The sequence below is a fragment of the Scatophagus argus genome, chromosome 22, assembly GCF_020382885.2.
Source record: "Scatophagus argus isolate fScaArg1 chromosome 22, fScaArg1.pri, whole genome shotgun sequence".
Lineage (NCBI taxonomy): Eukaryota > Metazoa > Chordata > Actinopteri > Scatophagidae > Scatophagus > Scatophagus argus.
The window spans coordinates 1523095-1550781 of record NC_058514.1 but is presented as its reverse complement, the minus strand read 5'-3'; the positions used below and the strand labels follow the sequence as shown (position 1 = coordinate 1550781).

General features: G+C 45.6%; 3 protein-coding genes across 6 annotated transcripts; 1 reads left to right on the top strand and 2 right to left on the bottom strand.

The window, feature by feature from the left end:
* Positions 1 to 409: 409 nt before the first annotated feature.
* cwf19l1 (CWF19 like cell cycle control factor 1) lies at positions 410 to 7569 on the bottom strand. The gene is made up of 14 exons (XM_046379224.1): positions 7207 to 7569; positions 6374 to 6458; positions 6159 to 6243; positions 5748 to 5849; positions 5298 to 5512; positions 5008 to 5123; positions 4693 to 4777; positions 4065 to 4217; positions 3775 to 3937; positions 3215 to 3294; positions 2839 to 3048; positions 2371 to 2490; positions 2093 to 2190; positions 410 to 1357 (listed from the first exon to the last, which is right to left on the bottom strand). The coding sequence occupies exons 1-14, from the start codon at positions 7227 to 7229 to the stop codon at positions 1213 to 1215; spliced, it is 1680 nt and encodes a 559-aa protein (XP_046235180.1). The 5' UTR covers positions 7230 to 7569; the 3' UTR covers positions 410 to 1212.
* A 264-nt stretch (positions 7570 to 7833) lies between these two features.
* Positions 7834 to 14286, top strand: dmtf1 (cyclin D binding myb-like transcription factor 1). 3 transcript variants are annotated; one of them, XM_046379223.1, is made up of 17 exons: positions 7834 to 7957; positions 9046 to 9253; positions 9682 to 9777; positions 9965 to 10050; positions 10221 to 10332; positions 10740 to 10816; positions 10937 to 11094; positions 11187 to 11219; positions 11302 to 11411; positions 11573 to 11801; positions 11889 to 12040; positions 12166 to 12372; positions 12465 to 12541; positions 12788 to 12976; positions 13094 to 13297; positions 13474 to 13579; positions 13864 to 14286. In XM_046379223.1, exons 2-17 carry the CDS (start codon positions 9145 to 9147, stop codon positions 13896 to 13898), a joined length of 1980 nt encoding a protein of 659 aa, XP_046235179.1. In that variant the 5' UTR covers positions 7834 to 7957; positions 9046 to 9144; the 3' UTR covers positions 13899 to 14286. The 3 variants fall into 3 exon arrangements, with proteins under 3 accessions (XP_046235179.1, XP_046235177.1, XP_046235178.1); XM_046379221.1 differs by having other exon boundaries at positions 12459 to 12541; XM_046379222.1 differs by having other exon boundaries at positions 7885 to 7957; positions 9138 to 9253; positions 12459 to 12541.
* A 668-nt stretch (positions 14287 to 14954) lies between these two features.
* cpm (carboxypeptidase M) lies at positions 14955 to 27633 on the bottom strand. 2 transcript variants are annotated; one of them, XM_046379399.1, is made up of 10 exons: positions 27411 to 27633; positions 25738 to 25920; positions 23699 to 23796; positions 21156 to 21328; positions 19438 to 19537; positions 19181 to 19286; positions 18471 to 18641; positions 17738 to 17890; positions 17448 to 17596; positions 14955 to 17072 (listed from the first exon to the last, which is right to left on the bottom strand). In XM_046379399.1, the coding sequence occupies exons 2-10, from the start codon at positions 25901 to 25903 to the stop codon at positions 16803 to 16805; spliced, it is 1386 nt and encodes a 461-aa protein (XP_046235355.1). In that variant the 5' UTR covers positions 25904 to 25920; positions 27411 to 27633; the 3' UTR covers positions 14955 to 16802. The 2 variants fall into 2 exon arrangements, with proteins under 2 accessions (XP_046235355.1, XP_046235354.1); XM_046379398.1 differs by having other exon boundaries at positions 14958 to 17072; positions 25738 to 25923; positions 27411 to 27631.
* Positions 27634 to 27687: the final 54 nt, after the last annotated feature.

The following is a 27687-nucleotide window of genomic DNA, read 5'->3' as shown; positions in this document are numbered from 1 at the left end:
TGAAGTGGAGACACTTCATCTCTGGTGCTTTTCATTGGGAAGGTTAGAAAAGTTGACACTGAGGTCTGTGGTTTATTATTTTTTCAAGCCTCTGCCCACCACAGGGGAAAATGTTTCACTTAAATTGCTGAAAATACACCCATAACGCTGTGAAGAATGATGTGGATAACAGCACTCCCTAGAGGTTAAGTGATGCAAATGAACACTGAACCACAATGAACTTAAATTTTGGATGCAGTTAAGAAATATAAAATTAACAAATGTCTCATAGGAGTGTGGACTTGGGAACAACAACTTCATTAAATTGGGTAATCCCATGGTTTAAATGCAGAATTTGACATAAAAATAGATTTATTTAAATTCCCATTCTTACCTAAACTTATGAACAATGAACAACTTGGCACCAGAATCCAAAAATGAGAATTTAATTGTAGATCACTTACAAAATACAAAAAATACATTTAAAAACTGCTTTCGCGAGCTGAACTTAAGACAAAAGAACCTCCACAGAAGTCACAGTAAAAGTTGCTGAGCTGCTGTTCAGGTTTTCACAGTGTTCCCGTTTAGTCTGAATGAAGTTCAACTTTTATTGTGAAGGAGTTAATCCACAGCTGTATGAGCTGGAACTAAATGACATAAACTGTGAAAGATGAAAGCAGCAGGCAGCATCACCTTTAAGCAACACGTGTGGTCTTGTCAAACTTTTCCCTAACGTTTTTGTGAAACACTTTGAGAAACAAGCCTAAAAAAACAAACATGTTTTGAAGGAAAAAACACAGACACATCAATACATTTTTGAGGCTTGTGTGTTCATGTTGCAAAGCTCACACTTTGCTGCTAACATCTCTGTTGTCTCCACCATTTTCAACTGGTTAAAACTGTCAAATATCATGAAGAAGAAAATGCTGGTGTGAACCATTTGAACGTATTTGGGGGGATTTCTTGCAGTCTTTATGCTAAGCTAAGCTAACAAGCTGCTGGCTGTAGCATCATATTCACTGTACAGACACGAGAGCAGTGTCAATCTACTCTTCTAAGCCTGGAAAGAAAATGATTAAGTTTATTCCCCAAAATGTCAAACTATTCTTTTTAACAGTTTAGGAGAATAAATTTTGCAGAAAAAAACCTCTGTAGAAACACAAAACAGGAACGCCAACAAAAATCACAGCTGTGGTGGTAACCATATTGTGTGTGTGTGTGTGTGTGTGTGTGTTAGTCTTCCCAGGCAAAGTCGTATGGCTGGAAGTCGTCTCTCAGCTGTTTACAGTTCTCCTCCTCCTCCTCTCTGCTCTGTTTACACTCCTTCCAGTCTGCTCGAGTTGGGATATTAAGAATTGCTTCGCTGGCCAGAACCTCCCTACACACACACACACACACACACACACACACGCCACATTTATGACATGTTCATAAGAAAGCAGATTTAAAAAAACACTGCAGGTGTGTATATATGATTACTAGACTGCAAGGCCATAAGTATGTGGACATCTGAACTTTACACATTTAAGTGGGTAGAGAACATGTGTTCCAAACTAAGGACCTTAAAGGGACATTTCACCCCCAAATCATAAACGCATCTGCTTCCTCTCACCTGTGCTGCTGTTTGTCCGTCCAGATAGTGTTTGGTGTGAGCTGCAGAGTTTTGGAGATATCTGCTGTACAGACGTCTGCCTTCTCTTCAATATAATGGAACGAGATGACGCTTCACTTGTGGTGCTCAAAGTGCCAAAAACTAAAAGTCTCTTTCCGGAAATCATGACCCGCTTACTCAAGAAAATCCACAGACCTTGTTGTGAGCAGTTTCAGGTAGGAACTATTTTCTTTCCGAATCACAGCGCAAAAGGAAACGTGCATCTACTCCCGGAGGAGAGTCTGGCTAAGTAAGCTGGCTAACGTTACAGGACGCCATTAATGTTTACGTCCGCCCAGTCATGAGGACGAGTATTTTGATAGTTGTGGGAAAAATGCTTTCTTAAATCTTTATCTTTCTATTTAAGGTTGTGTTTTTCTTCTTGTGGAGTGAATCACATCATTTTATTTACATCTAAATCATCACTAGGATGTTAACTGCAGAATGTTTTGTGCTGCTTACCTTCCAAACTGCAGAGGGAAATGTTTCTGGATGCGGTAGAAGAGTTTCTCTCCCGAGTCCAACTCCACGTAGAAGTACGGAGTCCCTGGAGGGGCAATCTGAACACATGCATGCAGAAATACCGCCCGCTTTTAAAACTCCAGCCTAACGCAGCTTTTAGATTTGATGTCATGTTCAGCTGAACAGCATCAGATCAGCACATGCGCGTATATTCCTGCAGTACGTGTGCATGTTTTGGATCCAGGTGTGTGTGCTGTATATTTACATCACACATGTACCTGTTTGAGGTCGGTGTGTTGAGGAATCTCCATCAGCTCCATCTGTTGTTCCTGAGCCTGAACCATGAACGCCTCCTTGATGTCCTCCGTGGTGCAGCGGTCCAGAGGCACCGGGACGACCTGAACGACCGCGACACACAGTGAAAATACGTTCCAACCCATCAAAATAACAAAATAATGGAAACGGTTTTCAGTTGCTAAAAGATTTTCATCTGCCTGCCCCTCTGAAACATCTCTGGGGGCAACACTGATCATCAAAGTAGTTTAAAATTAAACGAAAACACGAAATATTAGCTGTAACCCCGAAGAATCTGGAAACTGCGCGTATTTTCTATATTAACAGATAAAAGGGATTTAAAGGGAAACTTTGCTGCTCTTTTTAAATCAGCTTTGTCCGAGTTATTTTGGATTTGATATGTTGACACCAGCAACGACCCGACGACAGGAAGGCGGACGGCGTGTTGCTACCTGTAGCTGCAGGTGCTGGCTTCTGTAATTCCTCTCAAACAGCACACAGCGCTCTCCTTTGGTCTTGTAGAAGCTCCTCAGGGCTGACTTGTACTTCTCCATCTCCTGCACCACCTCTGAGCTCAGGTCCACCACAGACTGGTAGTGACCGATGGGGAGGATCAGCATGTGGTGAGGAGTCAGACCACCTTTAGCCATAGCCAGGTAACACTGCAAACAAAAGCAGTTTCAATGTTTTGAATGGGTTTCGGTGTGGCGTTCAGTTTCTGCAGTATTAAGATAAGATAAGATAAGATAAGAGGAACTTTATTGATCCCGTAGTGGGGAAATTTACTTATATGAAGGCTGAGGTTATTTATCTGTGCTATGAACTCACGTGTGCTCCTATGCTGATGACGAGGTGTTTCTCCACCTGAGGACTGGCCAGACAGAACCAGCAGGGACCAGAAGGCTGAGCTGAACACAATCAAAAGATTAAATTCTGTTCATTCACAATTGGAAGATGTTACCACCAAAGGCCTCTTGGTGGTATTTAAAACAAATGGCAAGACAACAAAAATATGACAATACTTTTCAGAACGCCCTTTTGGCTGTTTGCACAGACATGCAACCATTTTATACTAACAGGAAATGACAATACTGGCAACATATTTGCAACATATCATATTTTTAGGTGTTCTTCAGTGTAACTGTAATCCAGTTATGGTTATCCTGCAAAACCATTCATGGGGTCTTGTTTTCCTCATATCAGATTAACAGAAACATTTTAGACTTCCTCTTATTTTCACGTTGAGCAGATTAAAAATGGTAGAAGGACAAGCAGCTCTTTATGTGGACCAAACTGGCTGAGGACAGCAGGTAGCAGTAATTAATACATAATACTGCAGTTTCTCCTTGTACAAAAACAGATGTTAATGTTTTCCTGGTTGGACTCACGGGGTCTGCGGGGCTGTTTAGGCTGCCCTTGATGATGCCTGTCTCCGTCATGCTGCTGGTCTCGTCCTCGTCCTTCTCCCTCGACATGTCTCTTCCTGCCACGGCCCCAAGGACCCCGGTCCTGCTTCCTGCCCAGGTCAAAGAAGAACTGAGTGGACGGCTCCTGAATAGACGCCAGGAGGGACAGAGGGGTCAACGTTTCAAAATGTTCAAATTAGATGCGGCGACTGAGTAAACAGATGTATGTCACGGTAGTGGGAATGACACACACACACAGACACACAAAATACCTGCTCCTCTGTAGTGCTGAACCCCGTCTTTTGCTTGTCTTTCTTGTCTTTAGCAGAATTTCTATATGGGTTTTCTGTCACATCCTGCGGCTGCTTCACCAACTCTGATGGATCCATGGTCTTCATGGGGATTATGTTGAAGGCGTACAAATACTGCAGCGATCAGGCAGACAGGCAGACAGGCAGGCAGGCAGACAGACAGGCAGGCAGACAGGCAGGCAAGCAGACAGACAGCTCAGGATGTGATTGTGTTACTGTATAACAGAAGTTTTCAAAGTCTGACAGTGAGGGCCCTTCTCAGAAAAAAAAATTGTGAAAACCTTTATTAAAAAAAACTCAGTCTTTGTTTCTTCGCATTTAAGCAAATTAGCATCATGAAAAGTCTGCTGAATTAGCTGTTAGCAGCTCCAGTTTGCAGTGTACCCACAGATGTACAGATAATTGTCACTGGATTACTTTGATGCTGAAGATAACTTAAAAATGTGATAATTTTAGGGAAGTTCTGAACCATCTTTTTTAAAGATTTCTAATTACCGGTAGATGTGTTAATATTTATCCACAGCGGACATCAGAGGAAATAATATCTTGAGGATTCAACAGAGTTTTGACTCAGAGAGGAAACACTTACCTTCTTCTTGGCAGGGTTGTTGACGGTTGCCAGGGCGATGAAGCGGCTGACATGCTGAGCATTCTCCTGGAGAACAACATGATTCCTGAGGAAGAAAACAGGGAATCAAGAAGAGTAAATCACTGTGACATCAGTCAGCAGTGAAGCAGGTTTAAAATACATAACTGGATTAAAAGTACCAAACAATGTAAAAATACTCCATGTTAGAGAACAAAACTATAGATCTATACAACATAACACATTTCCATTCCCAGTCAGAGTGTTTTCTTGTTGCTGGAAAGACAACAGAGAGCCCTCCACACCTGTGCACTCTACCTGTATGGGAGTCTCTCATAGTGAGCGCCCTCGAGTGCAGCAAAGTGGTATCGTGGTTTCAGCTTCTCAGCGAGGTCTGCAATGGAGCTGCTTCCACAGGATTTTGTGTTTACTTCCTGCAACATGGACGCACGAAAACAACAGCAGGGCTTTAATGTTCATTCATAACTTTGGAAACATCAGTTACAACAAAATTATCTCACTACATGATCCATTTCATGTTGGCTTAAAAATGGACCTTAAACTTGTCACTAATAGTAACATTCACAGACTGTGAACTTCCTCTTTACCGGGTTGTTTCCATAGCGCCAAACTCCTCGGGGCCACTGTGACGTCAGCAGGATGTCGACTCCTCTGAACTTGGAGCTGCTGGTCAGCGGAGCCACGAGGGCCGACAGATCTTTGAACGTGAAGCAGTGAGCTGGGGCTGGTTCCTGCAGGGCCTCCTGACCGCTGACGTAGGCGATCTGTAATCCTGACGCGCCGCTGAACACACCTCGTCGACCTGTTTGATAATGGAAACTTTAATGGACAAACAAAAGCTCTGGAAACATTTCAGTTCCCTCATAAGATTGTTCCTCTCTCATTAATCCTCGGTCGACATAGAAATCATTCCTGGCGCCGTGATGAACGACATTCCAATGCTCTTATTTCTGACTGACTGGATTGCTTTTATATCACATCATTCTTACATCTCAGTCCCTCCGCTACTTTCCCTTCAAGGAAATGAGGAGTTTTACCCAAATACGTGATGTTTTCAGCCAGCTCACAGCCATCAGCGCTGGGGAAATACTTCACCGTCTCCTGACTCGCTGCGCCGAGGATGTAGGTGTGGATGGGAGCTGAGGAGGCACAAAAGAAATGATAATTAAAGAACAAAACTGTCTTCAGGAGCAAAACTTATTGAATTTTTTGATATTGAATTTAAGATAAGGGAGGAAACGCAGCAAAGGTCATGGCCTACAGCAACGGTTCACCACAAAAACACGGCAGTCACGCGGCTCGAGCCTCAGCCCAATCAGCCACCACGATGCCTCATAATAACCCACATTCTATCATGTGCTTTAAAGTTGACCTTCTCTTCAGTTGGTGAACGATTTGAGAGTTACATGTGTGTGTTTTACAACCCTTGGTTTTTCAGATGCTTGTACCTTTCTTAGCTCCAGTTTTGTACTGCTGCCACTCTGCTTCGGCCTCTGGTGTCGTCCCAAAAAACTCCCCAACACACAGCAGTAGCTGCAGGAAGACAGCACCAAACACAAACACATGGATGATCCGCAGCTTCACTTACCAACTACGGGCTGATATATTTTATGTCTGTAAACATACTAACAGAGACACTTTGGAATCAGTTTAAGGAACTCACATCAAACTGTCCGGCCTTCTTCTGGATGGTCTGGACTCGACTGAACAGAGCTGTCAGTCTTCCTTCAACATCCCCACAGGCCAAGCTGTGAATGGACAAACTTTAATGCTTTAATCTGTCTTTATGAAAGTATTACATTAATTTAATGTAGCAGTTAGGACTCATGGATAGCATCTGTAGACCGTAACTTTGAAACAAAGCACCTGTTGTACAGTTGGATCAACCACCGTCTCAAAACTCAATCTTCTCTCCCAAACGTGACGTATTTATTGGTTAACATGACAACAAAAATATTAAAGACACCATTTCAATTCGGTAAACAACGTATGACCAATCCACTCTCATACACAGTCGTAACGGATTATGTTGCGGCTGTTAGATTAAAATGTGTACCATGTTAGTTGATGTTGACTTATATTCTGTTATATTTCCAAAGGATTCATCTATGCCGAATTTGTCAGACCCCACCGCAGATGTCACTTTCTGTTCTACAGCACCCTCTTACGATATGTACAGGCGTGCCGATGGGTAATGCACCCTAGAATTATCGAAATTTCTAACGAGGTTCGGCGAGGAACGCGTTTCGTTTTGAATTTATGCGGACCCTGGTCACAAACAAAACAACTTCACCTGCTTTTAAACTTTTAAATATGCCCCCTGTTGTCCAGCAAATCCGCAAAGGCTTTTGTGAATATATTTTACTAAAGCTAACAGACCCCTTGTCACTCCATAGATGTCATAAAACAAAAACTATTACAGCTTCGACCGTGGCATTTAACGAAATGGAACAATGTCAAAGACAAAATGTGAATATTTTTTAAAAGTTAACTTACACTCTGACTGGTTGTTCTCCCATGCCTTGGCTAAACTATGGCAATATCGTGTACGGATTTTTTTATTTTTGCAGCTTGCGAGTTACGTTCTTCGCCAATACTGGTCCGGTCGAAATAACAGTGGAACTATTTCCTTCTCGGAAAATCGCGAGTTGTTTACCTCAAAATGTAACTGCAGTATATACATAAAAATCAAATTAAATTACTGCCGGTGTCAATATTTATTTTTCACATTATATTATATACATTTGCGTTACTCCAAAAACAAATAATCCAGGCTGTTACCCGGACCGATTTTAAAGCGGAAAGGGCGGTTGCCAGGTTTGATTCCTATACCCAAATTAAATGGTTTTAAATTCGAGACAAATGATTATACTGTTTAACGATACAATCCCACCCCAAGGTGCACTTACTGTTTTTTCTCAACCACATCACACATCTCTTACGCAAAATTCAATTCAAAATTATTTCCAAGGTGAAGAATGAACTGAAATGTTAATGAAATGTTAAGCTTACTAAATTTTTAGCCCAAAATTTCAAAATGAAACACACTTGAAGTAAAAGTAGTGACTAGAGCAGAAAATAAATATAAATAATTTTCTTTTTGTTAGTTTTAGGGCACAAGTGCAACAATACATCTTACGGAAAAGCTTCTTATCTGGCAACCCACCGGCCTTCGAACGACCGAGCCTCCATCCTGGCACTTACCTTCATCCTGGTAACTCACAAGTCCCCGGACCAAAAACAGGAAGTAAGTAGCCAAATCAAAAGTAAAATTCACTTTCTGTTTGGTGGTCAGAGTCAGGGGGAGCGCAGAGGAGCCTGAAAGTGGGAAAAAAATAAAAAAATAAAGTCCCTGAACACCGTTAAACCGCATAGACGCTTCACCTTGTCGACTAACATGGCGCCGGAGATTTTTCGTCTTTCATTTAGCCGAGACGCTTGCTGGATGCTAGTGGTTAGCACCAAAGCTTCATCATTAGCGGAATACTGTCTGCCCTCTGGAAACACAATTTAGCATAGCTACATTACTGGTTTTGTGAATTATAACGCCAGTGTACCCCTAGCGTTTTTTAGTTTATATCACATGAAGTCACGTATCTGTCCCTAGGATGAATCCCTTGGGTTTTCGGCAGTGTTTCCAATTGCTATACTTGGGACCTCACGCCAAACTCTGTTTGAAAACATGCCAGTTCTGCATATTCTTGCCGAAAGTCGAGCAGTAAATAAACCACTGATTTTAAATTGAAGTGGAAGTTGACAAGTGACGCTGCCTGCAGTTCGGCAAAGATACAGACAAACGCACGCATTGCATTTTGACATATTATGGCTAATTTACCGAGCTGACCTGCCTGTGTGAACATTGCTCTGTTTACACTGAAAAACAGTGGAAGGCAGTACGTCGGTCTGTCTGCCGAAACTCAGAATATAATTTTAGATTTTTACTCCTATAACCTACTTATTGATCTGTCATTTCTCACCGGAGTTTACCGACCCCAACTTCTAATCAGTAAAAATATCACAAGTATTGAGGTGGGAGTTGAATATCTCTGCTGGTATGCAATATGGGTTTAAATAGGCATACTTTCAGTTACTACTTATTTACTTTAATACTTTGCAAATTCAACACATACAGAATCTAAATAGTATTTGTATTAATACTCTTATAGATATTTTTTTTTAAGTTTTTTTGTTTTCAGAAATTAATTTGTATCAGTCATACAGAAAAATAATCATTAGCTGAGACCATGTAAACCTGATTCTCCCACAACACAAACAGTACGATGAAATGCTGAAGGTCAGGTGTGTCTGATGCCAGTTCTGCTTTTTCTGTCACAGCATCATTTGAATGTGTGCCGAGCGGTAAAATTGCTTCCCTTACTGGTATTTACGGCACAAACCAGCAGCAACTGTGGCGTATTGATCACCAGGTGAACGATGAGCTCAGCGGCGGAGGATGACGAGGCTGCAGCGTTAGAAGCCGTCAAGTCCGTCACACTCACTCAGGACAACGATGGAAGCATCATCCTGCACTGTCCTACCAATGGTGGGTTAACACACACACACACACCAATGCCTCACTAACAGTGTGCATTACAAATACATAACACCACTGACAGGTGATTGTGTGTGGGTACAAGTTAAAGCATGTGAAATTAACGCTGGTATAATCTCCACTTTGGGACTGTCACATGTCACTTAATTGAGTTTAAATAGTCTTATTTAGCCAACAAAGCAACCATTTAGATTCCCAGCATGTTTTCAGTTTATCCAGTTAACCTGTTAATTTACATATCCTATGTGATAGTAAACTGAATCTCTCTGTTTTGGACTGTTAACTGTTGCGTTGGGGCGTAGAGGAATGTCATTGTGAGAACTTGTGGTTTTTCAGTACTGGTGAAATTTTCTAAACCAGGCAAAAATCCCAAAAGTTCTCTGATGGTAAATAAAAGATGTAAATTTGTGTGTGTGTAGACGAGGACTCGGAGCCCCTTCAGAAGAAACTGCGTCTCTCTGCAGATGAACAGGAAGACTCGGTCACGCCTCAGTTCTCCGTGGTCACCTTACCGAGTAAGACGTTTTGTGTTTGTATCACCGTCTTAATGTCTAACCCCAAAGTCCACCCTGACCCCAGTTCAACCCTCAGACCTCCTGCAGAATCTGCAAACTAATAAAGATTTTGTTGTGTGTAAATAAACCTGAGATACTCTGCGCTGCAGCTCTGACGGCGTCTTCTTCCTCTCTTTCTTCTCGTCAGTGTCGGAGAGCGACGAAGGCTTCGAGGTGACGATGACGGCCACGGCAGATGCTGAGCTCTCTGAGGAGGGAGTCGCTCAGATTCAGGTTCCTTTTCTCTCATTCTGTTTCTTTGTTCTTCTTTGTCTGCATCCTAAAAAAACAAGACCTTTTGTAAGAGCTGGTCTCATTCACTATCACAGGGCTGCAAATCCAGATGTTAACCAGTGTGCAGATGCCTTTGTGGCTGTGGTCTGAAAATGCTTTTGTGTGTGTAGATTCTGCAGGAGGATGAGGACTCTTCCTCGTCCAGCCAGAAGACTGAGGTGTCTCCTGTCAGTCAGGCCTGGTTCACTACCAAAGAAGACAAAGACACACTGGCTAACAAAGGTACATGAGAGGGAAGCCTCGCAGACGGTACTCAGGGCTGAAAAACCTGCTTCACCACCTGCGAGTTTCTGGGGTCTGAAAACACTTGATTTAATGTGCGTTTGAGTTATTTTTGTGTTGCATTGTTAATGTTCTCCTCAAAAAGCAGTCTCTGTAGTAAAGATGCAAATATTATGTGTATCTCTGTCAGGAAAACTTAATCAGATTTTAACTTGGGTCAGCATGTTAAAAATCCAGATGTTTTCACATCACGATTTCGTATTTTTTTAGCCTGATGTAAATACAGAATTTACAGCAAGCTCACCTGACTGTTGGCAGGTTCTGTTAACTGTGGAGGCACAACTTCTCTCTTCTTGCTTTGTAAAAGCAGTAAACGGGTGTTTTATTCACCATTTCTGCCTGTTTAGGTCACAAGTGGAAGCAGGGCATGTGGTCTAAAGAGGAGATCGACATTCTGATCAGCAACATCGATCGATACGTGAAGGTTTGTTAACTTCCTGTCGCCGCAGCTGCTTTTGTTTCTGCTCTGAACTGCACCTGAACATCTCGTCTGCGCACACCTGTTGCCTGACTTTGTGTGTGTGTGTGTGTGTGTGTGTTTCAGGGCCGAGGCATCGACGACCCAGCAGAGATCATTTTTGAGATGTCCAAAGAGGAGAGGAAGGATTTCTACCGCTCAGTGGCTTTGGGCTTAAACAGGCCGCTGTTCGCCGTCTACAGACGAGTCCTGCGAATGTACGACAACCGAAACCACGTCGGCAAGTGAGTCTGCAGGGAAAAGCAGACGGAAACACATCAGCGCTCTGTTGTTTTCACAGTGTAAACAGTCATTTGTTGTGTGTTTGTTCCTGCAGGTACACTGCTGAGGAGATAGAGAAGCTAAAAACGTGAGTGAGTGGTTTCTGGGTCTTCTTTTTTACTTTTCGCCTGAAAACACACATGAACTTATTGTTTCCATGTTGCGCTCAGGCTGAGGGAGAAGCACGGGAACGACTGGGCGACCATCGGAGCAGCTCTGGGTCGCAGTGCGTCTTCTGTCAAAGACCGCTGCCGTCTCATGAAGGACACGTGCAACACAGGTGCGCAGAGCTTTCCGTCTGTTGGTCTTCATCTCGCAGGGATTCTGTTGTCTGACTGTGGATCTCTGACAACAGTGACGCACCAGCGGGAAACGGCGAAATCAAACGGGTTAAAATCGTGTTCTTAGGGTTCGTCCTTTTCATATGAATTCCTGTCTCAGGTAAATGGAGTGAGGAGGAGGAGAGGCGCCTCGCTGAGGTCGTGTACGAGATGGCGGGCGTGACGCCGGGGTCGGCGGTCACAGGAGGCGTTTCCTGGGCGACGGTCGCCGATCAGGTTCGCACGCGCTCGGAGAAACAGTGTCGGTCGAAATGGTTGAACTACCTGAACTGGAAGCACAGCGGAGGAACAGAGTGGATGAAGGAGGACGATCTCAACCTCATACGCAGGTGTGTGTGTGTGCGTGTGTGTGTGCACGCGCTTGCATGAGTTAATCCTCATAACAAACGACATGAATCTGTCGCGATGTGTTTCAGGATATCAGAGCTGGAAGTGGAGGATGAGAATGAAATCAAGTGGGAGGATCTGGCAGGCGGGTGGAGCAGCGTCAGATCACCTCAGTGGCTGCGATCCAAGTGGTGGAGCATCAAGAGACAAGTCGCCAATCACAAGGAGATCCCCTTTAGTGGTACACACACACACACACACACTCACACACACAGATATTAGTGTTTAAATTTTGTCTGATATTTGTCTTGCAATTATCATCATTATTATTATTATTCATATTAAACTTTGTGTGTGTGTCCTCAGTCCTCCTGAAGGGTCTCCAGGAGCTCATGACATCCTCACAGACTTCCTCTGGACCAGGAAGTCCCTCGTCCTCCTCATCCTCCTCGCTCCAGATTCGACTCACCCGACTGGAGGAGGGCGGCGGCGGTGGCGGCAGTAGCCCCGCCCCCAGCTCTGTGGCTGCGCTGCAGATTCCCGTGCAGATCCCGTTGCAGATCACACACCTGGGTGAGCATCTCTGTGTACCACCGAAGATTTCCGGTTAAATCTCGTAAGCTTCGTATCGTTGATTCCTGACTGCGTTTCTCTGTAAGCCTCAGATGCTTCAGCAGCAGCCAGCGACAGTGAAACCATCACCCTGAACGCCGGAGCCCTGCAGACCTTCGAGATCCTGCCTGTAAGCACAACGCGGTTACACTACAGGAAACGTGATTTGAAATTTGCGTGGTCTCCGAGTACTAATTACTAAACTTCAGCGCTCCTCAGTGGACATTTTTAGTTAGGCAGATTTATGTCCAAGTATTTTAAAGTAGAAGGAAAGTCACTGTGACTTGAAAATCCAAATCTCTGAGGTCTGAATCAGGGATGCTCAGAGGAAGTCATTTTAACAGAGAAGTTTCCTCGTCTCCTTTTTCTGTTCCAGTCCTTCCACCTGCAGCCCACCGGCACCCCGGGAACCTACTACCTCCAGACCACGTCCAGTCAGGGCCTGCCGCTCGGCCTCTCCGCCAGTCAGGGCCTTCCGCTTAGTTTAGCCAGTAACAGCACGGTTACCCTGACGACAGGCTCCTCCCCCTCATCGCACGAACACATCATCCTCCACAGCCTGTCGGTCAGTTCTGATGCTCAGTTTGTTTTCAGTCCTGCTGTTTGTTAGTTTGAGCAGCAGCTAACACTTCTGTGTGTGCGTGTGTGTGTGTGTGTGTGTGTGTGTGTTTCACCTCCACAGGCGGACGGCCTCTGCTCCGGAGATGGTGTCATCATCCAGACGGTCACCTCTGATCCCGCCTCCTCAGACCCTCTCGGCCAGTCACAGCTGGTCGTGGAGGGACAGGGCGAGGACGACGGCCTCGAAGCCACGAGTCTCCTGGAGAGCTCAGAGAGTGTTGTCACGGAAACTCAGGAGCCAATCACAGATGGTTTCACAGACAAGGTATGAACATGGGCTTTCAATATGTTTTTTTATACAAATTATAATTACTGACTTGTCCCAATCCGTTACTTATGTCCCTCCTTAACACGGCTGCACAAAACGCATGCCTTTAATTTGAAAAGCGCCTGGTCCTTTCTAAACATAAAGTTGTTTAATCGTGTGTGTGTGTGTTTCAGGAGCTGAGTTCCCCCTCTGTTGATGGTCCAGTGGTGCATTCTGGGATAACGCCTGGCAGCGCCGTGCTCATTGTGTCTCCTCCCAACATCAGCAGCACACTGACAGGTAAACACGTGAATTTACATACAATAGCACACATGCAAACTTTACCTAATCATTACGCAAGAGATCACAATATGTTTGTACACACGGTGCATTTGGATTCCTGCCACCATCGTGGGATATTTCAGAATAATGACAAAAAGTAAAGAATCGTGATTTTGGTTAAAGTAAGTAAGTCCTGTGTTTGACCCTACATGGACTTTATGCTAATTTGAACCCAAAGCAGAATCTTCTTAAACCTAACCAAACTGGGGTTCATTCACGTCACATTTACTCTGTGACCTCAGATCCCATCTTAGAGAACCAGGAAGGCTCCGACTGAGCTGGACCTCCATAGTGGCAGGATGGACTACAGGTGTAGGCCACTTCCTGTCTCTCTCTCGTCTTCTGTGGCCATCACCCTTGGGAAGATGAAGCTGCTGCAGCACCAGCCTGCTCGGACTCCGTGTGATTGTTATTGAAACAGAACGTTTGAAAGCTGTGTGAAGCTGAATGTGTTCAGACCTTCACACTGAACCCCTGGATGAAATGTGAACGCAGCACTGCCATCAGCACGTCCTCACAGCCTCTGCAGTGCCAAAGAGACTCTAAAGGCTGCGACGGATGTGAACCCACCGTCTCTTCTTACACATGTATGTATTTATGTCAACATGTCATGGATCTTTTGTCATGCCTCTTGTAATTATAAAAATAAACTATTTCCAGCTGTTTGTGACTTTCTTTTAAATGATGGGAGCTCGTTTCTGCCCAAAATATAAAGGGAAAAACGGACAGTCTGATAGTCTGTTAAATCTGTGTAGTTCTTCGTTAAGAACACAAGGGGGCAGTGTCGTCTCATTTACCACCACATAACGTATTATTGACCGGCTGGTAATCAGATTTTAAAAGTATTGTTAGAGTCAAGATTTACTGGAGTAAAACTATTTAACTGTAAGTAGCAGTTTTCTTTAATAATACACACATTTCAAAGTGAAAGTATCAGCAAACAAAAACACGTGTGAAAGTAAAAATACTCACCAAACGGCAGGAGGGAGTTTTGGTGAAGCATCTTCGTGTTTGTTCATGTTGAGTGGAAGTTCTGTGTGAAAAAGAAAAACTTATTTGTGCTTTATTAAAACTAAAGTTATCGTGATAAGAAAAACATAGCGACATGATTTTCTTCTGCACCTCTTAAACGCCGGCGCTGCAATGAAGAAGGCCGAACAGCGCCCCCTGCTGACCGTCAGACGGAACATCAGCAGGTCAGGTTCATCCAGCTGTTTGTTTAGCAGCGGAAGAAGGTAACGGCATTGACTCAAGTACTTTTGAGGTACTTTAAACTTACTTTATACTTCCATAACATTTAAGAGGGAAAGATTAGGCTACATATATAAATTAAAAAAAATTTAGTTGATCCATTGCTGCTTTTTGACAGCAGTTTGTTACTTAATAAATGAAAAATGAAAGCAAGACACAATTAACTCCTTCAATTCCTTTTTGTTTGTACATTAAATGTGAGATTTTCCTTCGACAAGCGGACTAACTGACACTTCAGGTCAGCTGGGATTCAGCGTGTTGCTTTGCAGTGCGAACCAGAAGAGGTGCAACAACAACTTATGAAACATCTGGTGTTTTGGGTGTGACTGAAGCCTGCAGTCACCACAGCCACAACAAGGCACAAAGGATTATTTTGTCAAAGCAACATTTAATATTCAACAGTACAAAAGTAGAAAAACACAATATTTGGCAAAAGTCTGGGGGGGGGGGGGGTGTGTGCAGAAGGCCGATGGGTTTCAGGAGGAGTGAGGATGTTTGCTGACCTCTGACCTTGTGCTAAAAGAAGCCTCACACAACAGGTTTGTGTTGTTATTGGAGCTGCTCTGAACTCAGTACACCTGTGTGAGTGTGTGTGTGTGTGTATACTGTGTAGAAGTATATGAACCGTGTAACCTACGGGTACTGAATGACACTAGACTTTCCGAGTATGTTATATGAAACAAGTTTAAATTTGGATGTTGTAGCTCCTGTTATTGTTTGTCTTATTTAGCGATTAATCATGCTCTAAAGTTTGGAACTGGAATAGTGACGTAAACAGGTAGTACAACCCTGGAGTCAGTTAGGCGCGTCCTACAGATTGAGCTACATTATATTTAACCTGTATTTGTTTACATTTTGAATTGAGTCCAGCAGCTCCCCGGTCGGGGACTAAAATAAGCAGAATCCTTTCTGCATTAACATGTCGTAAATCAAACGCACCTCAGAGAGTTCAGATTGATGATTAATGTGTGGCGTCATTGGGATCACTTAGCTTCACAGCTCACGTCGATGCTGCCGTCACGTTCTTAATTACGACCCTTTCCAAAGACAGCATCCTGTCCCTGCAAGTGCTACTTTTAAAGTGCTCCTCCTCGCTTCTAAAATTACATGGTGCAGCTCCACCACACGTCATGAACCTGATCGCTGCCAGCGCTCCTTCACATGCTGCAACATCTCAGCAGGAAGACAAAGTCCTCAGGCACAAGAGCTTTTTACTCCTGAGATCCTTTATGAACACAAATTTAAATACAACAGACGTCACTGTGTTGTAAAATTAGCTTGTATCTAACATGTCTTCTCCAGCACAGCAGCAGGTCATTACTGATGGGGTTTTTGCTGCTCCGTGAACAGCAAACTGACTCCATTTTGACTGGCAGATGGTGGCTTTTGGATTTTGGATTAAAAAACAGTGAATTTCCCTGAAGGATGCTTGATTGTCACACAGAGCAAATGTTAAACACATAGTGATACACAAGATGGCTAGTTAGCAAGCCACTTAGCCAGCCACACACTGATTCACCAAAGGCCTTTTACACAGCAGATGCTTTGACTTCATAGTTGGCGTTATTTAACTTTACACTGGCTTCATTCTGTTCAAGTGCTCCAGTAAACCACAGCGCTGTCAAAAGGACTGTTAGCCCTGCAGGAAGCTCGGTCACTGCGTCCCTAAGCTTCCTGCACCTGTTTGTCCTCCTGTTTCCGAGGACATGCATATGAACTTTCTGCAGTAACCAGAGATTTACATTCCACTTTAGCTCACCCCTTTGACCTCAAATTAGACTTGTTCTGCGGAGGCAAAGCTGGTGACAAGACGTAAACCCGAACGCCAGGCTTCAGAAACCTCCGGTGGATCGCATGTTTTTGTCCTTTCTTTGATTTCTTACAGGCTGATGCTTCAAGCCCGCGGCGATGACACCAAGCAGGGGCCGTTTCAGTCAATCAACAATCGTAGCGCCGCCACCAGGCCGAGCCCCGCACCTATCGCTGTCCACGTTGGCGTGGTGACGACTCCGCCCGCCTCCAGGTGCGACGTGTGGTTACAGGGAGGGGTGGGGTTGGCCTGGGTGATGTTAGTGGAGGTGTGGCCGGTCGTCGTGGTGATGTGTCGTAACAGGAAGTCGTGTTTCATGGCGGAGTAGTGATCAGGACCGTATGGGATGGTAAGCGTCTCCGTCAAAACCTCGTGACCAGGGTAGGTCACCTGTCAATCACAGACACGGAAAGGTAACGTCACATGACACGTCGCTGTGTTCATGGCTGCAAAGTATCTTTGAAACGTACAAATTTACAAACACCAAGCACTCATTCAACCGTAGTTCAGCTATACACAGTTTCTCTGAAATGAGCTGGAGGATATTTGCTTTACTGCTCTGAAAACAATAAGAAATGAATCTTCAGTTTAGTTCCACTAAATCGTGTGAATTCCGGCAGAGTCCAAAGCTGACGTGGCAGCTACGTCAGCAGGAACATGACGGCTGCATTAGCCTTTAGCCTTAGCTTCAGGTACACCAGTGATGTGATAACAAGCTGGAACAGGAAGCTGCCGGTTTATCAAAGTGCATCTGTGTGCTTTTACTGTGAAGCTGTAGTTTCCAGGCAGCAGCAGTCTGTAGTATTCTCCATGTCGGTCAGTTCTGAATGGACACATGTTCCTGCGACCTTTGACCTCCACCACCGCGTTCTGTACCGGCACGCCAGAGCCATCGAACACACGACCTTTCACCCCTGACATACACACACACATACACACAAAGGTGAATATTAAGTACTGATCCTGATCAGTTTCAGTTTAAAACCAGGTGAGAGACATACGGGTAAACACACAGACAGACAGACAGACGGACGGCCGGACCGACAGGTACTGACCCAGGTGGACCTGCTGGATGAAGGCTAGCAGAGCCTTCCTGTTGTCCATCCACATAGCAGGAAGTTGGTTAGCTGGAGGAAACTTGCAGCAGGAAATCTCCAGAGTCAACTCAAAACACTGAGCCCACACATAGTTATAGTCCTGCATCCCACCTGCGCACACACACACACACACACACACACACACACACAGAGGAAAACATGTATAGAGCAAGTGTACACAGACACAAATGTGCATATTGGCTGAAGATGTCATTAAATATTATTGTCATAAAGTTTTCTGAATTTAAAACTCTGGTTGTTGCACCAAACGAGCAGAAACGTCTTTGCGTTCGGCTCCTCGGAGGCAAAGCTGCTGTTAGTCAGCTGATCGGGTTGCAAAGATCAAGTTTCTGCCGCAGGAAACCAGAGGAGGCAGATGGGCGACATTTCTGTCTTCAGTATCTGTGTCATTATCTGCACTGAAGTCCACCCAGACCTTCACCTTGAACACACTGGGCCTCCTTCATGAAGCTTCGCACGCAGAAGCTCCATCTCGCCTCAGGTAGCTTCATTTGAACCCCTGCAGCCTTTCATAACGCTGCTCTTTAAAGTCTGGTCTGGGCTATGAAGTCACAGCTGGCTGCTGAGGTTCAGGTTCAGGGATTTTAAGAAATTCTCTAATCTGTATATCAAACAGACCTCTGTGTGCTGCTGTGCTGACTCGTGCTGACTCGTGCTGAGTCGTGCTGACCTGACAGAGGATACCACTGGTACCCGTTGATGATGCCCTCCAGGAACGGCCTGCTGTCGTCACAGCGGCCACCCTGGTGCATGGAGGCGTGGCTGTGGGAGTACACCTTGGCCAGGTGAACGAACACGTCGTCATCGGGGGTGATGCTGGCCCCGCCCACCTGCTCGCTGCCTGGAGAAACGGGCAGGAAGAGGTGTGAGTCGTATATTCTTACCATGGACACAGAACACCAACACCTGCTAAACGTCACGTTAGCTTTGTCATCTTGCTCTCATGTTAGCATTTAGCTCAGTCACTCTCATCTGTGGAGTGCAGAATCTCCAAATCCACTTCAGCAAAAGAGCCTGTCTGGTTCCTCAGCAGTGCGTTTACCCAGAAAAGCGCAGGATTCGCTGTTGTTTTGTTTTGTTCTCCGCTTGTGTATTTATCCGTCGCTGTTTGACAACATTCATGGGAGCCCGAGAGCCTGTTTCCTGTCTCATCGCTCTGCTCTGCACATTCAGATAAAGGAAGAACTGCTCTAAATATTTACCAAAACATCGTCGCTGGCTTGTTGTGGACCACCTAGTTTTGTCTTACTCTCCTCAAATTGTTGTGTTATTGTTGTTTAACTTTGAGCTTCCTTCTTGTTCAGAGAAACCTTCATGTTGGCTCCCTTCAGCCGTGGACTAAACCAACAAATCGGTCACGCTGTGCCGCCGTCAAACTACCTCCGTTGCTGTTGTCGTAAGGATAACTGGCCACCAGAGCTCCTCCATGGAGGTTGGCAGAGAGAACGAAACTCTCAGTCCTCAACCAGCCCATCACAGCCCTGACCTGAAACACATGACAGTCACACAGGGGACCTCAAACACATCACGTTTACTTACTCTGCTTTTTATTCATGTAATATCACGTGAGCAGCAAAGATGTGACAGTACGTAACACACACAACAGGAAAAACAAAGCAGGCGAGTTGCTGTCCGACCTCTGGCTCCCGCTTCTCCTCGCTGAGCTGCTGTTGCCTTTGGAGACCAGCGAAAGCGTCGGGGAAGTTCCTGTTCAGATCAACGCCATTATAGTTGAACCTGAAACAGACAGAGACAAACCGAACATCTCCTGGGACTCCATCCATGAACCATGCACCGGAAGCTTTCAGAGTGAGGGTTCAGCAGCAGAGTCGCGGCTGTCCGAGTTTCACTGCCAGACGCCAAGCAGGTGCTCAGATACTTCAGTCTGGACCGAAATGGTGGACCAACAGCACTTGCAGCATTTTTGGGAAACTTAACAGACGATTAATTGAAGAAATAACGCAGTCAGTCCAAGAGCAACAGCCGCTGCTGCCGAGGCTCCCATGTGCAAGGCACTCGTGTGAGGCAAGCGTCTTTATTTACTCAGCAGAGCAGCAGAAAAGCTCTCAGCTCCACAGAGAACACGAAGTAAACAGGCTGTTTGTGTTTGTGTCGTCACGACACGACTTCAGAAACACGCCTAAAGACAACTTTGGGTCTGACTTTAGTTGTCATGTGAAACATTTTAATCCCAACTTCAACCTGTTAAAGGTGTCATCGTTTTTCATCCATCCATTTTCTATACCACCAATCTGTCAGGGTCATGGGAGGGGAGGCTGGAGCCAGACAGAAGGGCCCAGACCGGGATTCGAACCTGGAACCCTCTGACTGTGAGGCCACAGCACTAACCACCACTGCACCACCGTGCCGCCCAATGATTTTCATTTTAGAAAATCAAAAAAGTAAATGCTGGGACTGATATTTTTAATGGTTGGATTCTTCTTTGTTTGCATTTTGACTCTGGTTGTTTACGGTTTAAAAAAAACTCAGCGACAACAAGATTGAAATTTAAGCCTGCGATTAAACCTGAAAACAACAATTAACAACCGCAAGTTTTCTATCTCTTCATTCACCTGAACGCTGAACCACAGCATCGAGTTTTGTTTTTGTAAAAATCAGTAAACAACAATACATCAGCGTTTACATCTCACATTTAACTCAAACTGATTATGTTCGCTTCAAACTGCTCAGATAATCTCAGCTCACTGGCTCATTTGCTTCAGTAAAACGATTCCTTATATGGTTTGGAAGGAGATGACCTGACACACACACACACACACACACACACACTGAATCCAAACCCTGTGTTCAATGGTTTAAAAGCTCTTTGTGAGACCCTGAAACGAGACCGTTGATTTACGTGCCCACACTGTGATTAACACAAAAACATGGAAACACACACTCACACACACACAGCACATTAGAAGAGGACAAAACACTCATAATTAGACACTTAAAGGCTTTTACTGTGACTGCAACCTGTGTGTGTGTGTGTGTGTGTGTGTGTGGGTGAGATACAGATCTTCACAGTGTGTGTCTGGTTTCCTGCGTATCAGAGTGTTTTGGGCGTTGGAGCATTGCACAGTTTAGTCTATACAAGCCTGTATCTTTATAGTTTGTTTTGACAACTCTGATTCAGTCACACACACACTCACACACACACACACACTCACACACACACATTAACCCTGCATGACGCAGACGGTTGACATGTTTGTGACCAGCAGCCACTCTGTTTCAGTTTGTAACTTCGAGAAGGTGCCTTAAAGCTGCTGTGATCAGCGTAAGTCTGCGGGTGGAGACGGACCCTCACACACTCGACTGTGTGTGCGTGTGTGTGTGAGTGAGTGTGTACCTGCCCGTGCTGTACTGGCAGTCTGTGTTTGATGCTTCAAAGCCGTCGGGGTTCATCGTCGGCAGGATGTGGATTCGGGTGCTGTTCAGTAACCGCAGCGACCATGTTTCGTTTCCACGGTAACCGCGCACCAGGTCATCGATTAGCTGGAGCATCAGCACCCGCCCGAGAACCTGCACACACACAACATTTTTGTGTTAGGTGAAAGCGAAGGCAAACTGACCTTCGGGTGGTTGAAGACGTTTAACCTCTCATCCGAAATGTCTTCAACCCCCTAAAGATATCCGGTCGCCTTCGCTTCTAGCACTTACTTACACTCAAATAGCATGACCCGCATGACTGAGAACCTACATCGACATAAATTTATGTGATTAAGTCCCAGGAAGTCCTGTAGAAATACTGAGTCACTTCTGGATGTTAATTTGACTAAAAGTTGAATGAAGTCTGGAGTCACAGTCATTAGCAGACTCCCTCATCCCGCTCAGTTTGACACCAGCATGCATTCGTCCGCACCCAGTCTCTGTCTTTTAACGGGACGTGAGTCAGCCAGGCCGCATGCTGTCTCCTGATGGAAAACAGCGGGGGAGGAAGTGATGTCGTGAGTCAGCAGGGAATCGAAACGCGATCCAGAGACGAGTCACAGGCTGATCGGATGGTATTTTGTGAATGAATGAGAGCCTCAGGGGGGAGAAAGAGAGAAGGGTGGGAAAGGTGTGTGTGTGTGTGTGTGTGTACTAAACCGCTACACACACACACACACACACACACTCTTGTCTGGACTGGCTCTGCCTCCAGCCACCATTTTATTTCCCTCCAACACTCACCTAAACTGCCTCCCTCTTTTCTTTTCTCTTCCTCTGAGACCCAATTATACAAATGTGAAACTTCATATCTGTGAGCCATTGAAGTCATCAGTGGGCTTGGAGCTGAGAGTCACAGGCAGGTTCAGGGTTTAACTTTCTTCCAAAAATGTCTTCCATCTCAAGGTTTCAAAATTGGTTCTTGTAAAGTTGATTATTTGTTCCAGAGCGTCGTCCACAGCTGGAGGAGCTGCAGTGGAAAATGGTGCCGATGCTGCACTGCTGATTTTCTCCTGCCTTTCAGCCAATCACAGCGAACCACAGTCGCACACGCTGTTTAAACACCTGGTGACTTTCTGATAGACGCTGATCCCCCGACTTTTCCTCTCGTGCCATCAGTCGAGAGTCTGCAACAGATTTCATGACAGCCAACTCAGTCCGAAGCACAAAAGAGAACCTGCTCGTGGCGTTCCAGGAGACGTGCCTGGGATTCGTCTTCTGGGGACCATGAACGTCTGCCGGACACGATCGTCCATGAAGCTGAAGCTAAGCAGTGAAGGCTGAGAAACTCGGGTACAGATTCTTCATCCGAGTGTGACGTCAGCAGGTTTCTGTGTGATGTCACATAACTGAGCTGACTCAGGATCAGTGAGATCAGCAGACAAACGCTGCTGACATCTGCTCCGGCTGTTCGCAGAGCTGCTCGAGTCTCTTCATTTCAAATCAAGTCTCAAGTCTTGGATGGGACCAAAATGAACTGAACACTTCACTTCTAATGCAAACAAGGCAGGAAACACCGAGTCAGCAAAGAATCGACGTCAGTCTGTCACGCAAAATAACTTACAGTAACTGAAACTCAAACGGGACAAACGAAGAGGTTTTTTCTGTGAGCTGCTCACAGAAACACACACAGCAGATGATCTCTGCACCCTTTTCAACGTTTCCACTGAGCTTACATTCCTGCTGTTATAATGTGTGTGTGTGTGTGTGTGTGTGTGCAGTGAAAAGGCCTTTTGCTGGAAGCTTCCTCTGGGCCGACACACTCCACTGACTGTTTGTTGACTGTGTGTGCGAGTGTGTGTCCAGGCGTGACTTGTCTATTTAAGGACATTTCCATTGACTTCACACACACACACACAAACACACACACACACACGCTGTGTGACCGTTGCCACAGCAACCAGATGCTGGTCAGAGGTCGCTTACACAGGATTTTTTTAATTGAGATTTTTTCACTTCCTTCCTCCTATTTATTTGCCTCACGTCTTTTGAAGTTTGAGTAAATACATTTTCACATGAGGCAAAGAACATAAAGCGATTGTTCTGATTCGATTGAACTCAGCGAGAGTTTTGCTCGCCGATTAAATCTTGCTGAATGCAAAGCTGCGGCTCATGGAAGAGAGGATATATTTTCCGTCCTCTGAAGCGTGACAGGAAGTGACAAGTTCAGAGCTTTGACACCAAACATGAACGTCCTCCTCTGCTGTCAGACTGGAGACCACAGCATGAAGCCTGTTTTCTAATGCTGTCTAACAACTTAATGTTGACTCAGCGTACTGCCCAGTTTCAACTCAGACTAACACACACACACACACACACAGTCTGCAGCCTGAATACAACAGTGTGTGTGGAGTGGTTGACTCTGAATGGCTTTTGTTGATCTCTTTAGTCTCCTTTTAGTCTCACTTCCTGTCAACAGGGAGGGGTCCTGCTTTGTGTGTGTGTGTGTGTGTGTGTGTTCACCTCGTTTCCATGCATATTAGCCACATATTTGAACTCCGGGATGCCGACGGTGTGACGGCGAGGACTGCGACCCAGAGCCAACACCCACAGCTGCTGACCTGAGAGGGAAAAACGTACAACGGAAAGCGTACAGTCAGTCTGCGTTAGTCTGAGTTAATGTCAAGTTTGGCTCCGATGTGACGCGTTCCACTCAGTTCACCTCTCAGTGAACGCTGAACGCTCAGGAGGAAGCAGACTGTGAAGCTGCACCAGTCGGTGTTGGGATGAACGACTGCAAGTGAAGGAGTCTCAGAAACCAAGATAATCAACTTGTCCTTGTGTTAAACTTAGAACGGAAATGGAGCAATTTATATGTAGAGTTATTCATGAACACACAAACACCTAAACCCAGGAAACAGAAACAACAAGACCAAAGATGATCCATCAACTCTGACTGCGTTGGAACAGTCAAAGTCCACCTCATCCTGCCCGAGTCCTGCACCCTGCACCTCCTTCTCCAAAGACAAGGAGTCCACTTCTCTCACAGGGAGGGTTTTGGGTCTGACTTTACAAAGCTGAAAAGATTCAAACAAAAACGCTGTTGGTTTGAAGGAGTCACCAACTGCTGCATCTGTAAACAAAAGCAGAACACTGAGTGTTTTATTTTGTTCTGGAAGCTGAGCTCCGTGGAGCCAAAGTCTACCAAGAAGAGTCCGACCGGCGAGCAAACCAAACCTGAAATCAGTACCAACACAGTAAACATTAAACCAGTCAGTCCGACTGGTTTAATGTTTAATGTGTTGGTCATCAGCACCTTCATCAGATTCAGAGGCAGGCTGAGTGTGTGTGTGTGTGTGTGTGTGTGTGTGTGTGTGTGGGGCTGGATGCGAGGGTTCGTAAGGTAACCAGGTAAAAAGATGACCTGACAGGAAGTTTCAGATGGTGAACGTTCACATGCAGCCTGGGACGAGTTCGTGTTTCCGCGTAAACACGACTGCTGAAAGAGTTTTGAACGTTGGAGACAGAAGATTAGTGAATGAAGCTCTGCACATTTCAGCAAGTCTCTCTCTCACACACACACACACACATAAACACACGCGCGCACACACACACAGAAACACACACACACTCTGCAGTAAACAAGTCATAAAGTGTGAACAAGTCATCACAGCAACATGAGGGAAAAACTGGTGAGCTGCAGATGGACGAGATGATGCACACACACACACACACACACAGAAACACAGGCTGGACTCAGGCCAGCTGGTGTCCCAGATTAGCACAGATTAGCTGTGTGTGTCTGTGTGTGTGTCTGTGTGTGCGTGTGTGTGTGAGCGATTAGCCAGATTAAGGCGTCCCTGATAAAATTAACCAGCAGTTTGCAGTCCCGTTAGATGATCACACAAACACCAAGAGGCAACCGCGGCTCAGTCAGTGTCGTGGTTACCATAGCGACTGACATCCGAAACTTAACCAGTCAAACATCATCACGTGTGTGCGTGTGTGGAAAGTCTCTTTCTCCCTCTCAATGCAAACTAATCCAAATGCATAAACTGCAGAGGCAGGACCTTCATTTGCAACAACAAAACCAAAACGCCTGCTGATGAAGTTTCCCAATCAGGTCACCAAAGACAGGCAGACAGGCAGGCAGACAGGCTGGCAGGCAGGCAGGCAGACAGACAGACAGACAGGCAGACAGGCAGGCAGGCAGACAGGCAGACAGGTAGGCAGGCAAACAGATGGGCAGGCAGGCAGACAGGCTGACAGGTAGGCAGGCAAACAGACAGGCAGGCAAACAGACAGGCAGACAGACAGTCAGATAGACAGGCAGGCAGACAGACAGGCAGACAGACAGTCAGATAGACAGGCAGGCAGACAGATAGGCAGGCAAACTGACAGGTAGACAGACAGAAAGACAGGCCAGCAGGCAGACAGACAGGCAACCAGACAGACAGACAGGCAGACAGAAAGACAGGCAGACAGGCAGGCAGGCAGGCTGACAGACAGGCAGACAAACAGACAGCTCAGGATGTCAGGATGACAGGCAGGTGTGCCGTTACCTCTGACTGACTGGCCGATGCTGTACAGGTGTGTGATGTCAGGGTTGGAGGCGTTGACCTGGAGGAGGTACTGCTCGATCTCACGGTTGCTATGGTAACGGAACTCCAACGCCGAGGCGGGGGCGAGGACGAGGAAGGGGAAGAGGGCGAGGAGGAGGGATGACATCACTGCAGGTGTTGCCGCTGCTGTTAAGGAATTCAAACTAATGAGTTAATGTGATTGGCTGTGAGCAGACCCCTTCAGCAGGCTGTCAGTCAGACGAGTTAACAAACAGGAAGTCTTCACTGGGCCCCACTTGGTTTGCTTCAGTTGATTTGTGTCCCGTGATGTTGTTTTAGCTGAGACAAACTATTTAATTTTACTTTAAACTTTCTCATTTTTAAGAATTTCTTTTTAAAAGCTCCTGATTTGTAACTTTTTTAATCTTAGTTGAAAAACCAGAGGGTCTTATTCACTAATTAGTTCAGCTGATGTTCATACAGTTTTCACTTTCACAAATCTTTGCATGTAAACTGTTGGTTAAAGGTCGACTCTGTGACTTTAAGACCCAGTACGGTATCACATCCGATCATCTTCAGCGGGATCAACATCACCAACCACACAATCACAGCTGCCCCGCACACTCAGGCCGTGTGAGTCAGCAGAGGCCTCGTGACTCATCACCTTGAGAGCAGCTGCGGGGATCACGCAGTGCGCGTACCTGTGGGTCCTAACGCGGAGTGACGGCGAACGTGACCGGACAGCCACAGGGCAAGAATCTGGAATGTGGATTATGAGGGACGGGTGCTGTCAGGTAGCACGTCGTTAACCTCCACCTGTCTGTTAAACAGGTCCGAGATCAGCTGAACTGCTCAGATCTCCCTGCTTGTTTTCACGCCTTGCGGGCCGAACCTGCACATTCAAGACAAGGTCAAATAGACTCCATACACGATCAGTACTGGGTCAAGGTCGACAAGAAAACCGAGACTTTCCAGAAGCAGAACAGACTCTGCAGGACCTTCAGTAATCGTGTCCTTATCAGTGACAATGTGTAAAAGATGGACGACCTGTGAGCTGTCCAAAAACGAAGCCAGAACATCCGGGTGGACGGTCGGTACAGTCGGTGTCAAACTCTGCGGGACACCCGTCTGTCTGTTGATTCACTGGGTCTGATTTAACCTCGTTTTTTAAATATGATTTTACTTTAGTTTTCTTTAAGCTACTTAATTTCTTGTAAATTTAGTTGAGGTGCATTTAGTTTAATCTTCACATTTAAAGTTCTGTCTCGAAAACTGGTGCCAGAAAAAACTCTTCCCTCAAGGTCCACTTGACAAGGACTTCAAGGACCACAAGCTGCAGGTGAACGCTCAGAAGAGGACAGCAAGTGGACCCTCAGTTAAGTTTATGGAAAACTTAAAAGATCCATAGAAAAATGTTCTAAATGCAACAGAAACGAAGTGAGTGAGCGGGTGCAGCTCACAGAAAAGTCCTGCAAGTCCTGAGAGGTGAACTCAGGCCACAGTTCGCGTCAGAACGAGATCTGTGGGGATGTTTTATACAAGCGAGCTGCAGGCGCACAGAGTCCTGTCAGGCAGCCAACAGGAAGGCTGTACAACATCACACAGTACAGATGTGCCACACGCACGTCAAGCAAAGCGAGCGCAGAGCTGAGAGGACAAGCACCTGAACTTACCTGTCCGCTGTCTGACTGCGGCGGCGCAGCCACGAGTCTCCCGCTGCTGTCGAGGTGAGACACTTCACAGACGAGTCTGTCTGTCGCTTCATGGGATGAATGTTACTTATTCATCAGCGGGTCTCCCGTCCGGAGGGGCGGAGCTTAGCTCGCACTTTTTCAACAGGTTTATGAATGAAACAGAGTGGGGATTCATTCAGGCTCGTCTCGTTTAACCTCATTCATGTTCAGGTTCATTAAGGTTACTGTGTTTCGAATCAGTGTTTAACAATCTTCA

What these genes read in the sequence shown, in the direction of transcription:
- cwf19l1 (XM_046379224.1), bottom strand. Translation starts at nt 7,229, where the DNA reads ATGGGAGAACAACCAGTCAGAGT. An exon ending in GGAGAACAACCAGTCAGAGT is followed by an intron (nt 6,459 to 7,206) that starts GTAAGTTAACTT and finishes GTCCATTCACAG; the next exon opens with CTTGGCCTGTGGGGATGTTG. An exon ending in GGCGCTATGGAAACAACCCG is followed by an intron (nt 5,124 to 5,297) that starts GTAAAGAGGAAG and finishes TCCATGTTGCAG; the next exon opens with GAAGTAAACACAAAATCCTG.
- dmtf1 (XM_046379221.1), top strand. Translation starts at nt 9,145, where the DNA reads ATGAGCTCAGCGGCGGAGGATGACGAGGCTGCAGCGTTAGAAGCCGTC. An exon ending in CCTGCACTGTCCTACCAATG is followed by an intron (nt 9,254 to 9,681) that starts GTGGGTTAACAC and finishes GTGTGTGTGTAG; the next exon opens with ACGAGGACTCGGAGCCCCTT. An exon ending in CATCAGCAGCACACTGACAG is followed by an intron (nt 13,580 to 13,863) that starts GTAAACACGTGA and finishes CTGTGACCTCAG; the next exon opens with ATCCCATCTTAGAGAACCAG.
- cpm (XM_046379399.1), bottom strand. Translation starts at nt 25,903, where the DNA reads ATGTCATCCCTCCTCCTCGCCCTCTTCCCCTTCCTCGTCCTCGCCCCC. An exon ending in CATCGGCCAGTCAGTCAGAG is followed by an intron (nt 23,797 to 25,737) that starts GTAACGGCACAC and finishes TTTCCCTCTCAG; the next exon opens with GTCAGCAGCTGTGGGTGTTG. An exon ending in TGCCAGTACAGCACGGGCAG is followed by an intron (nt 19,538 to 21,155) that starts GTACACACTCAC and finishes TGTCTGTTTCAG; the next exon opens with GTTCAACTATAATGGCGTTG.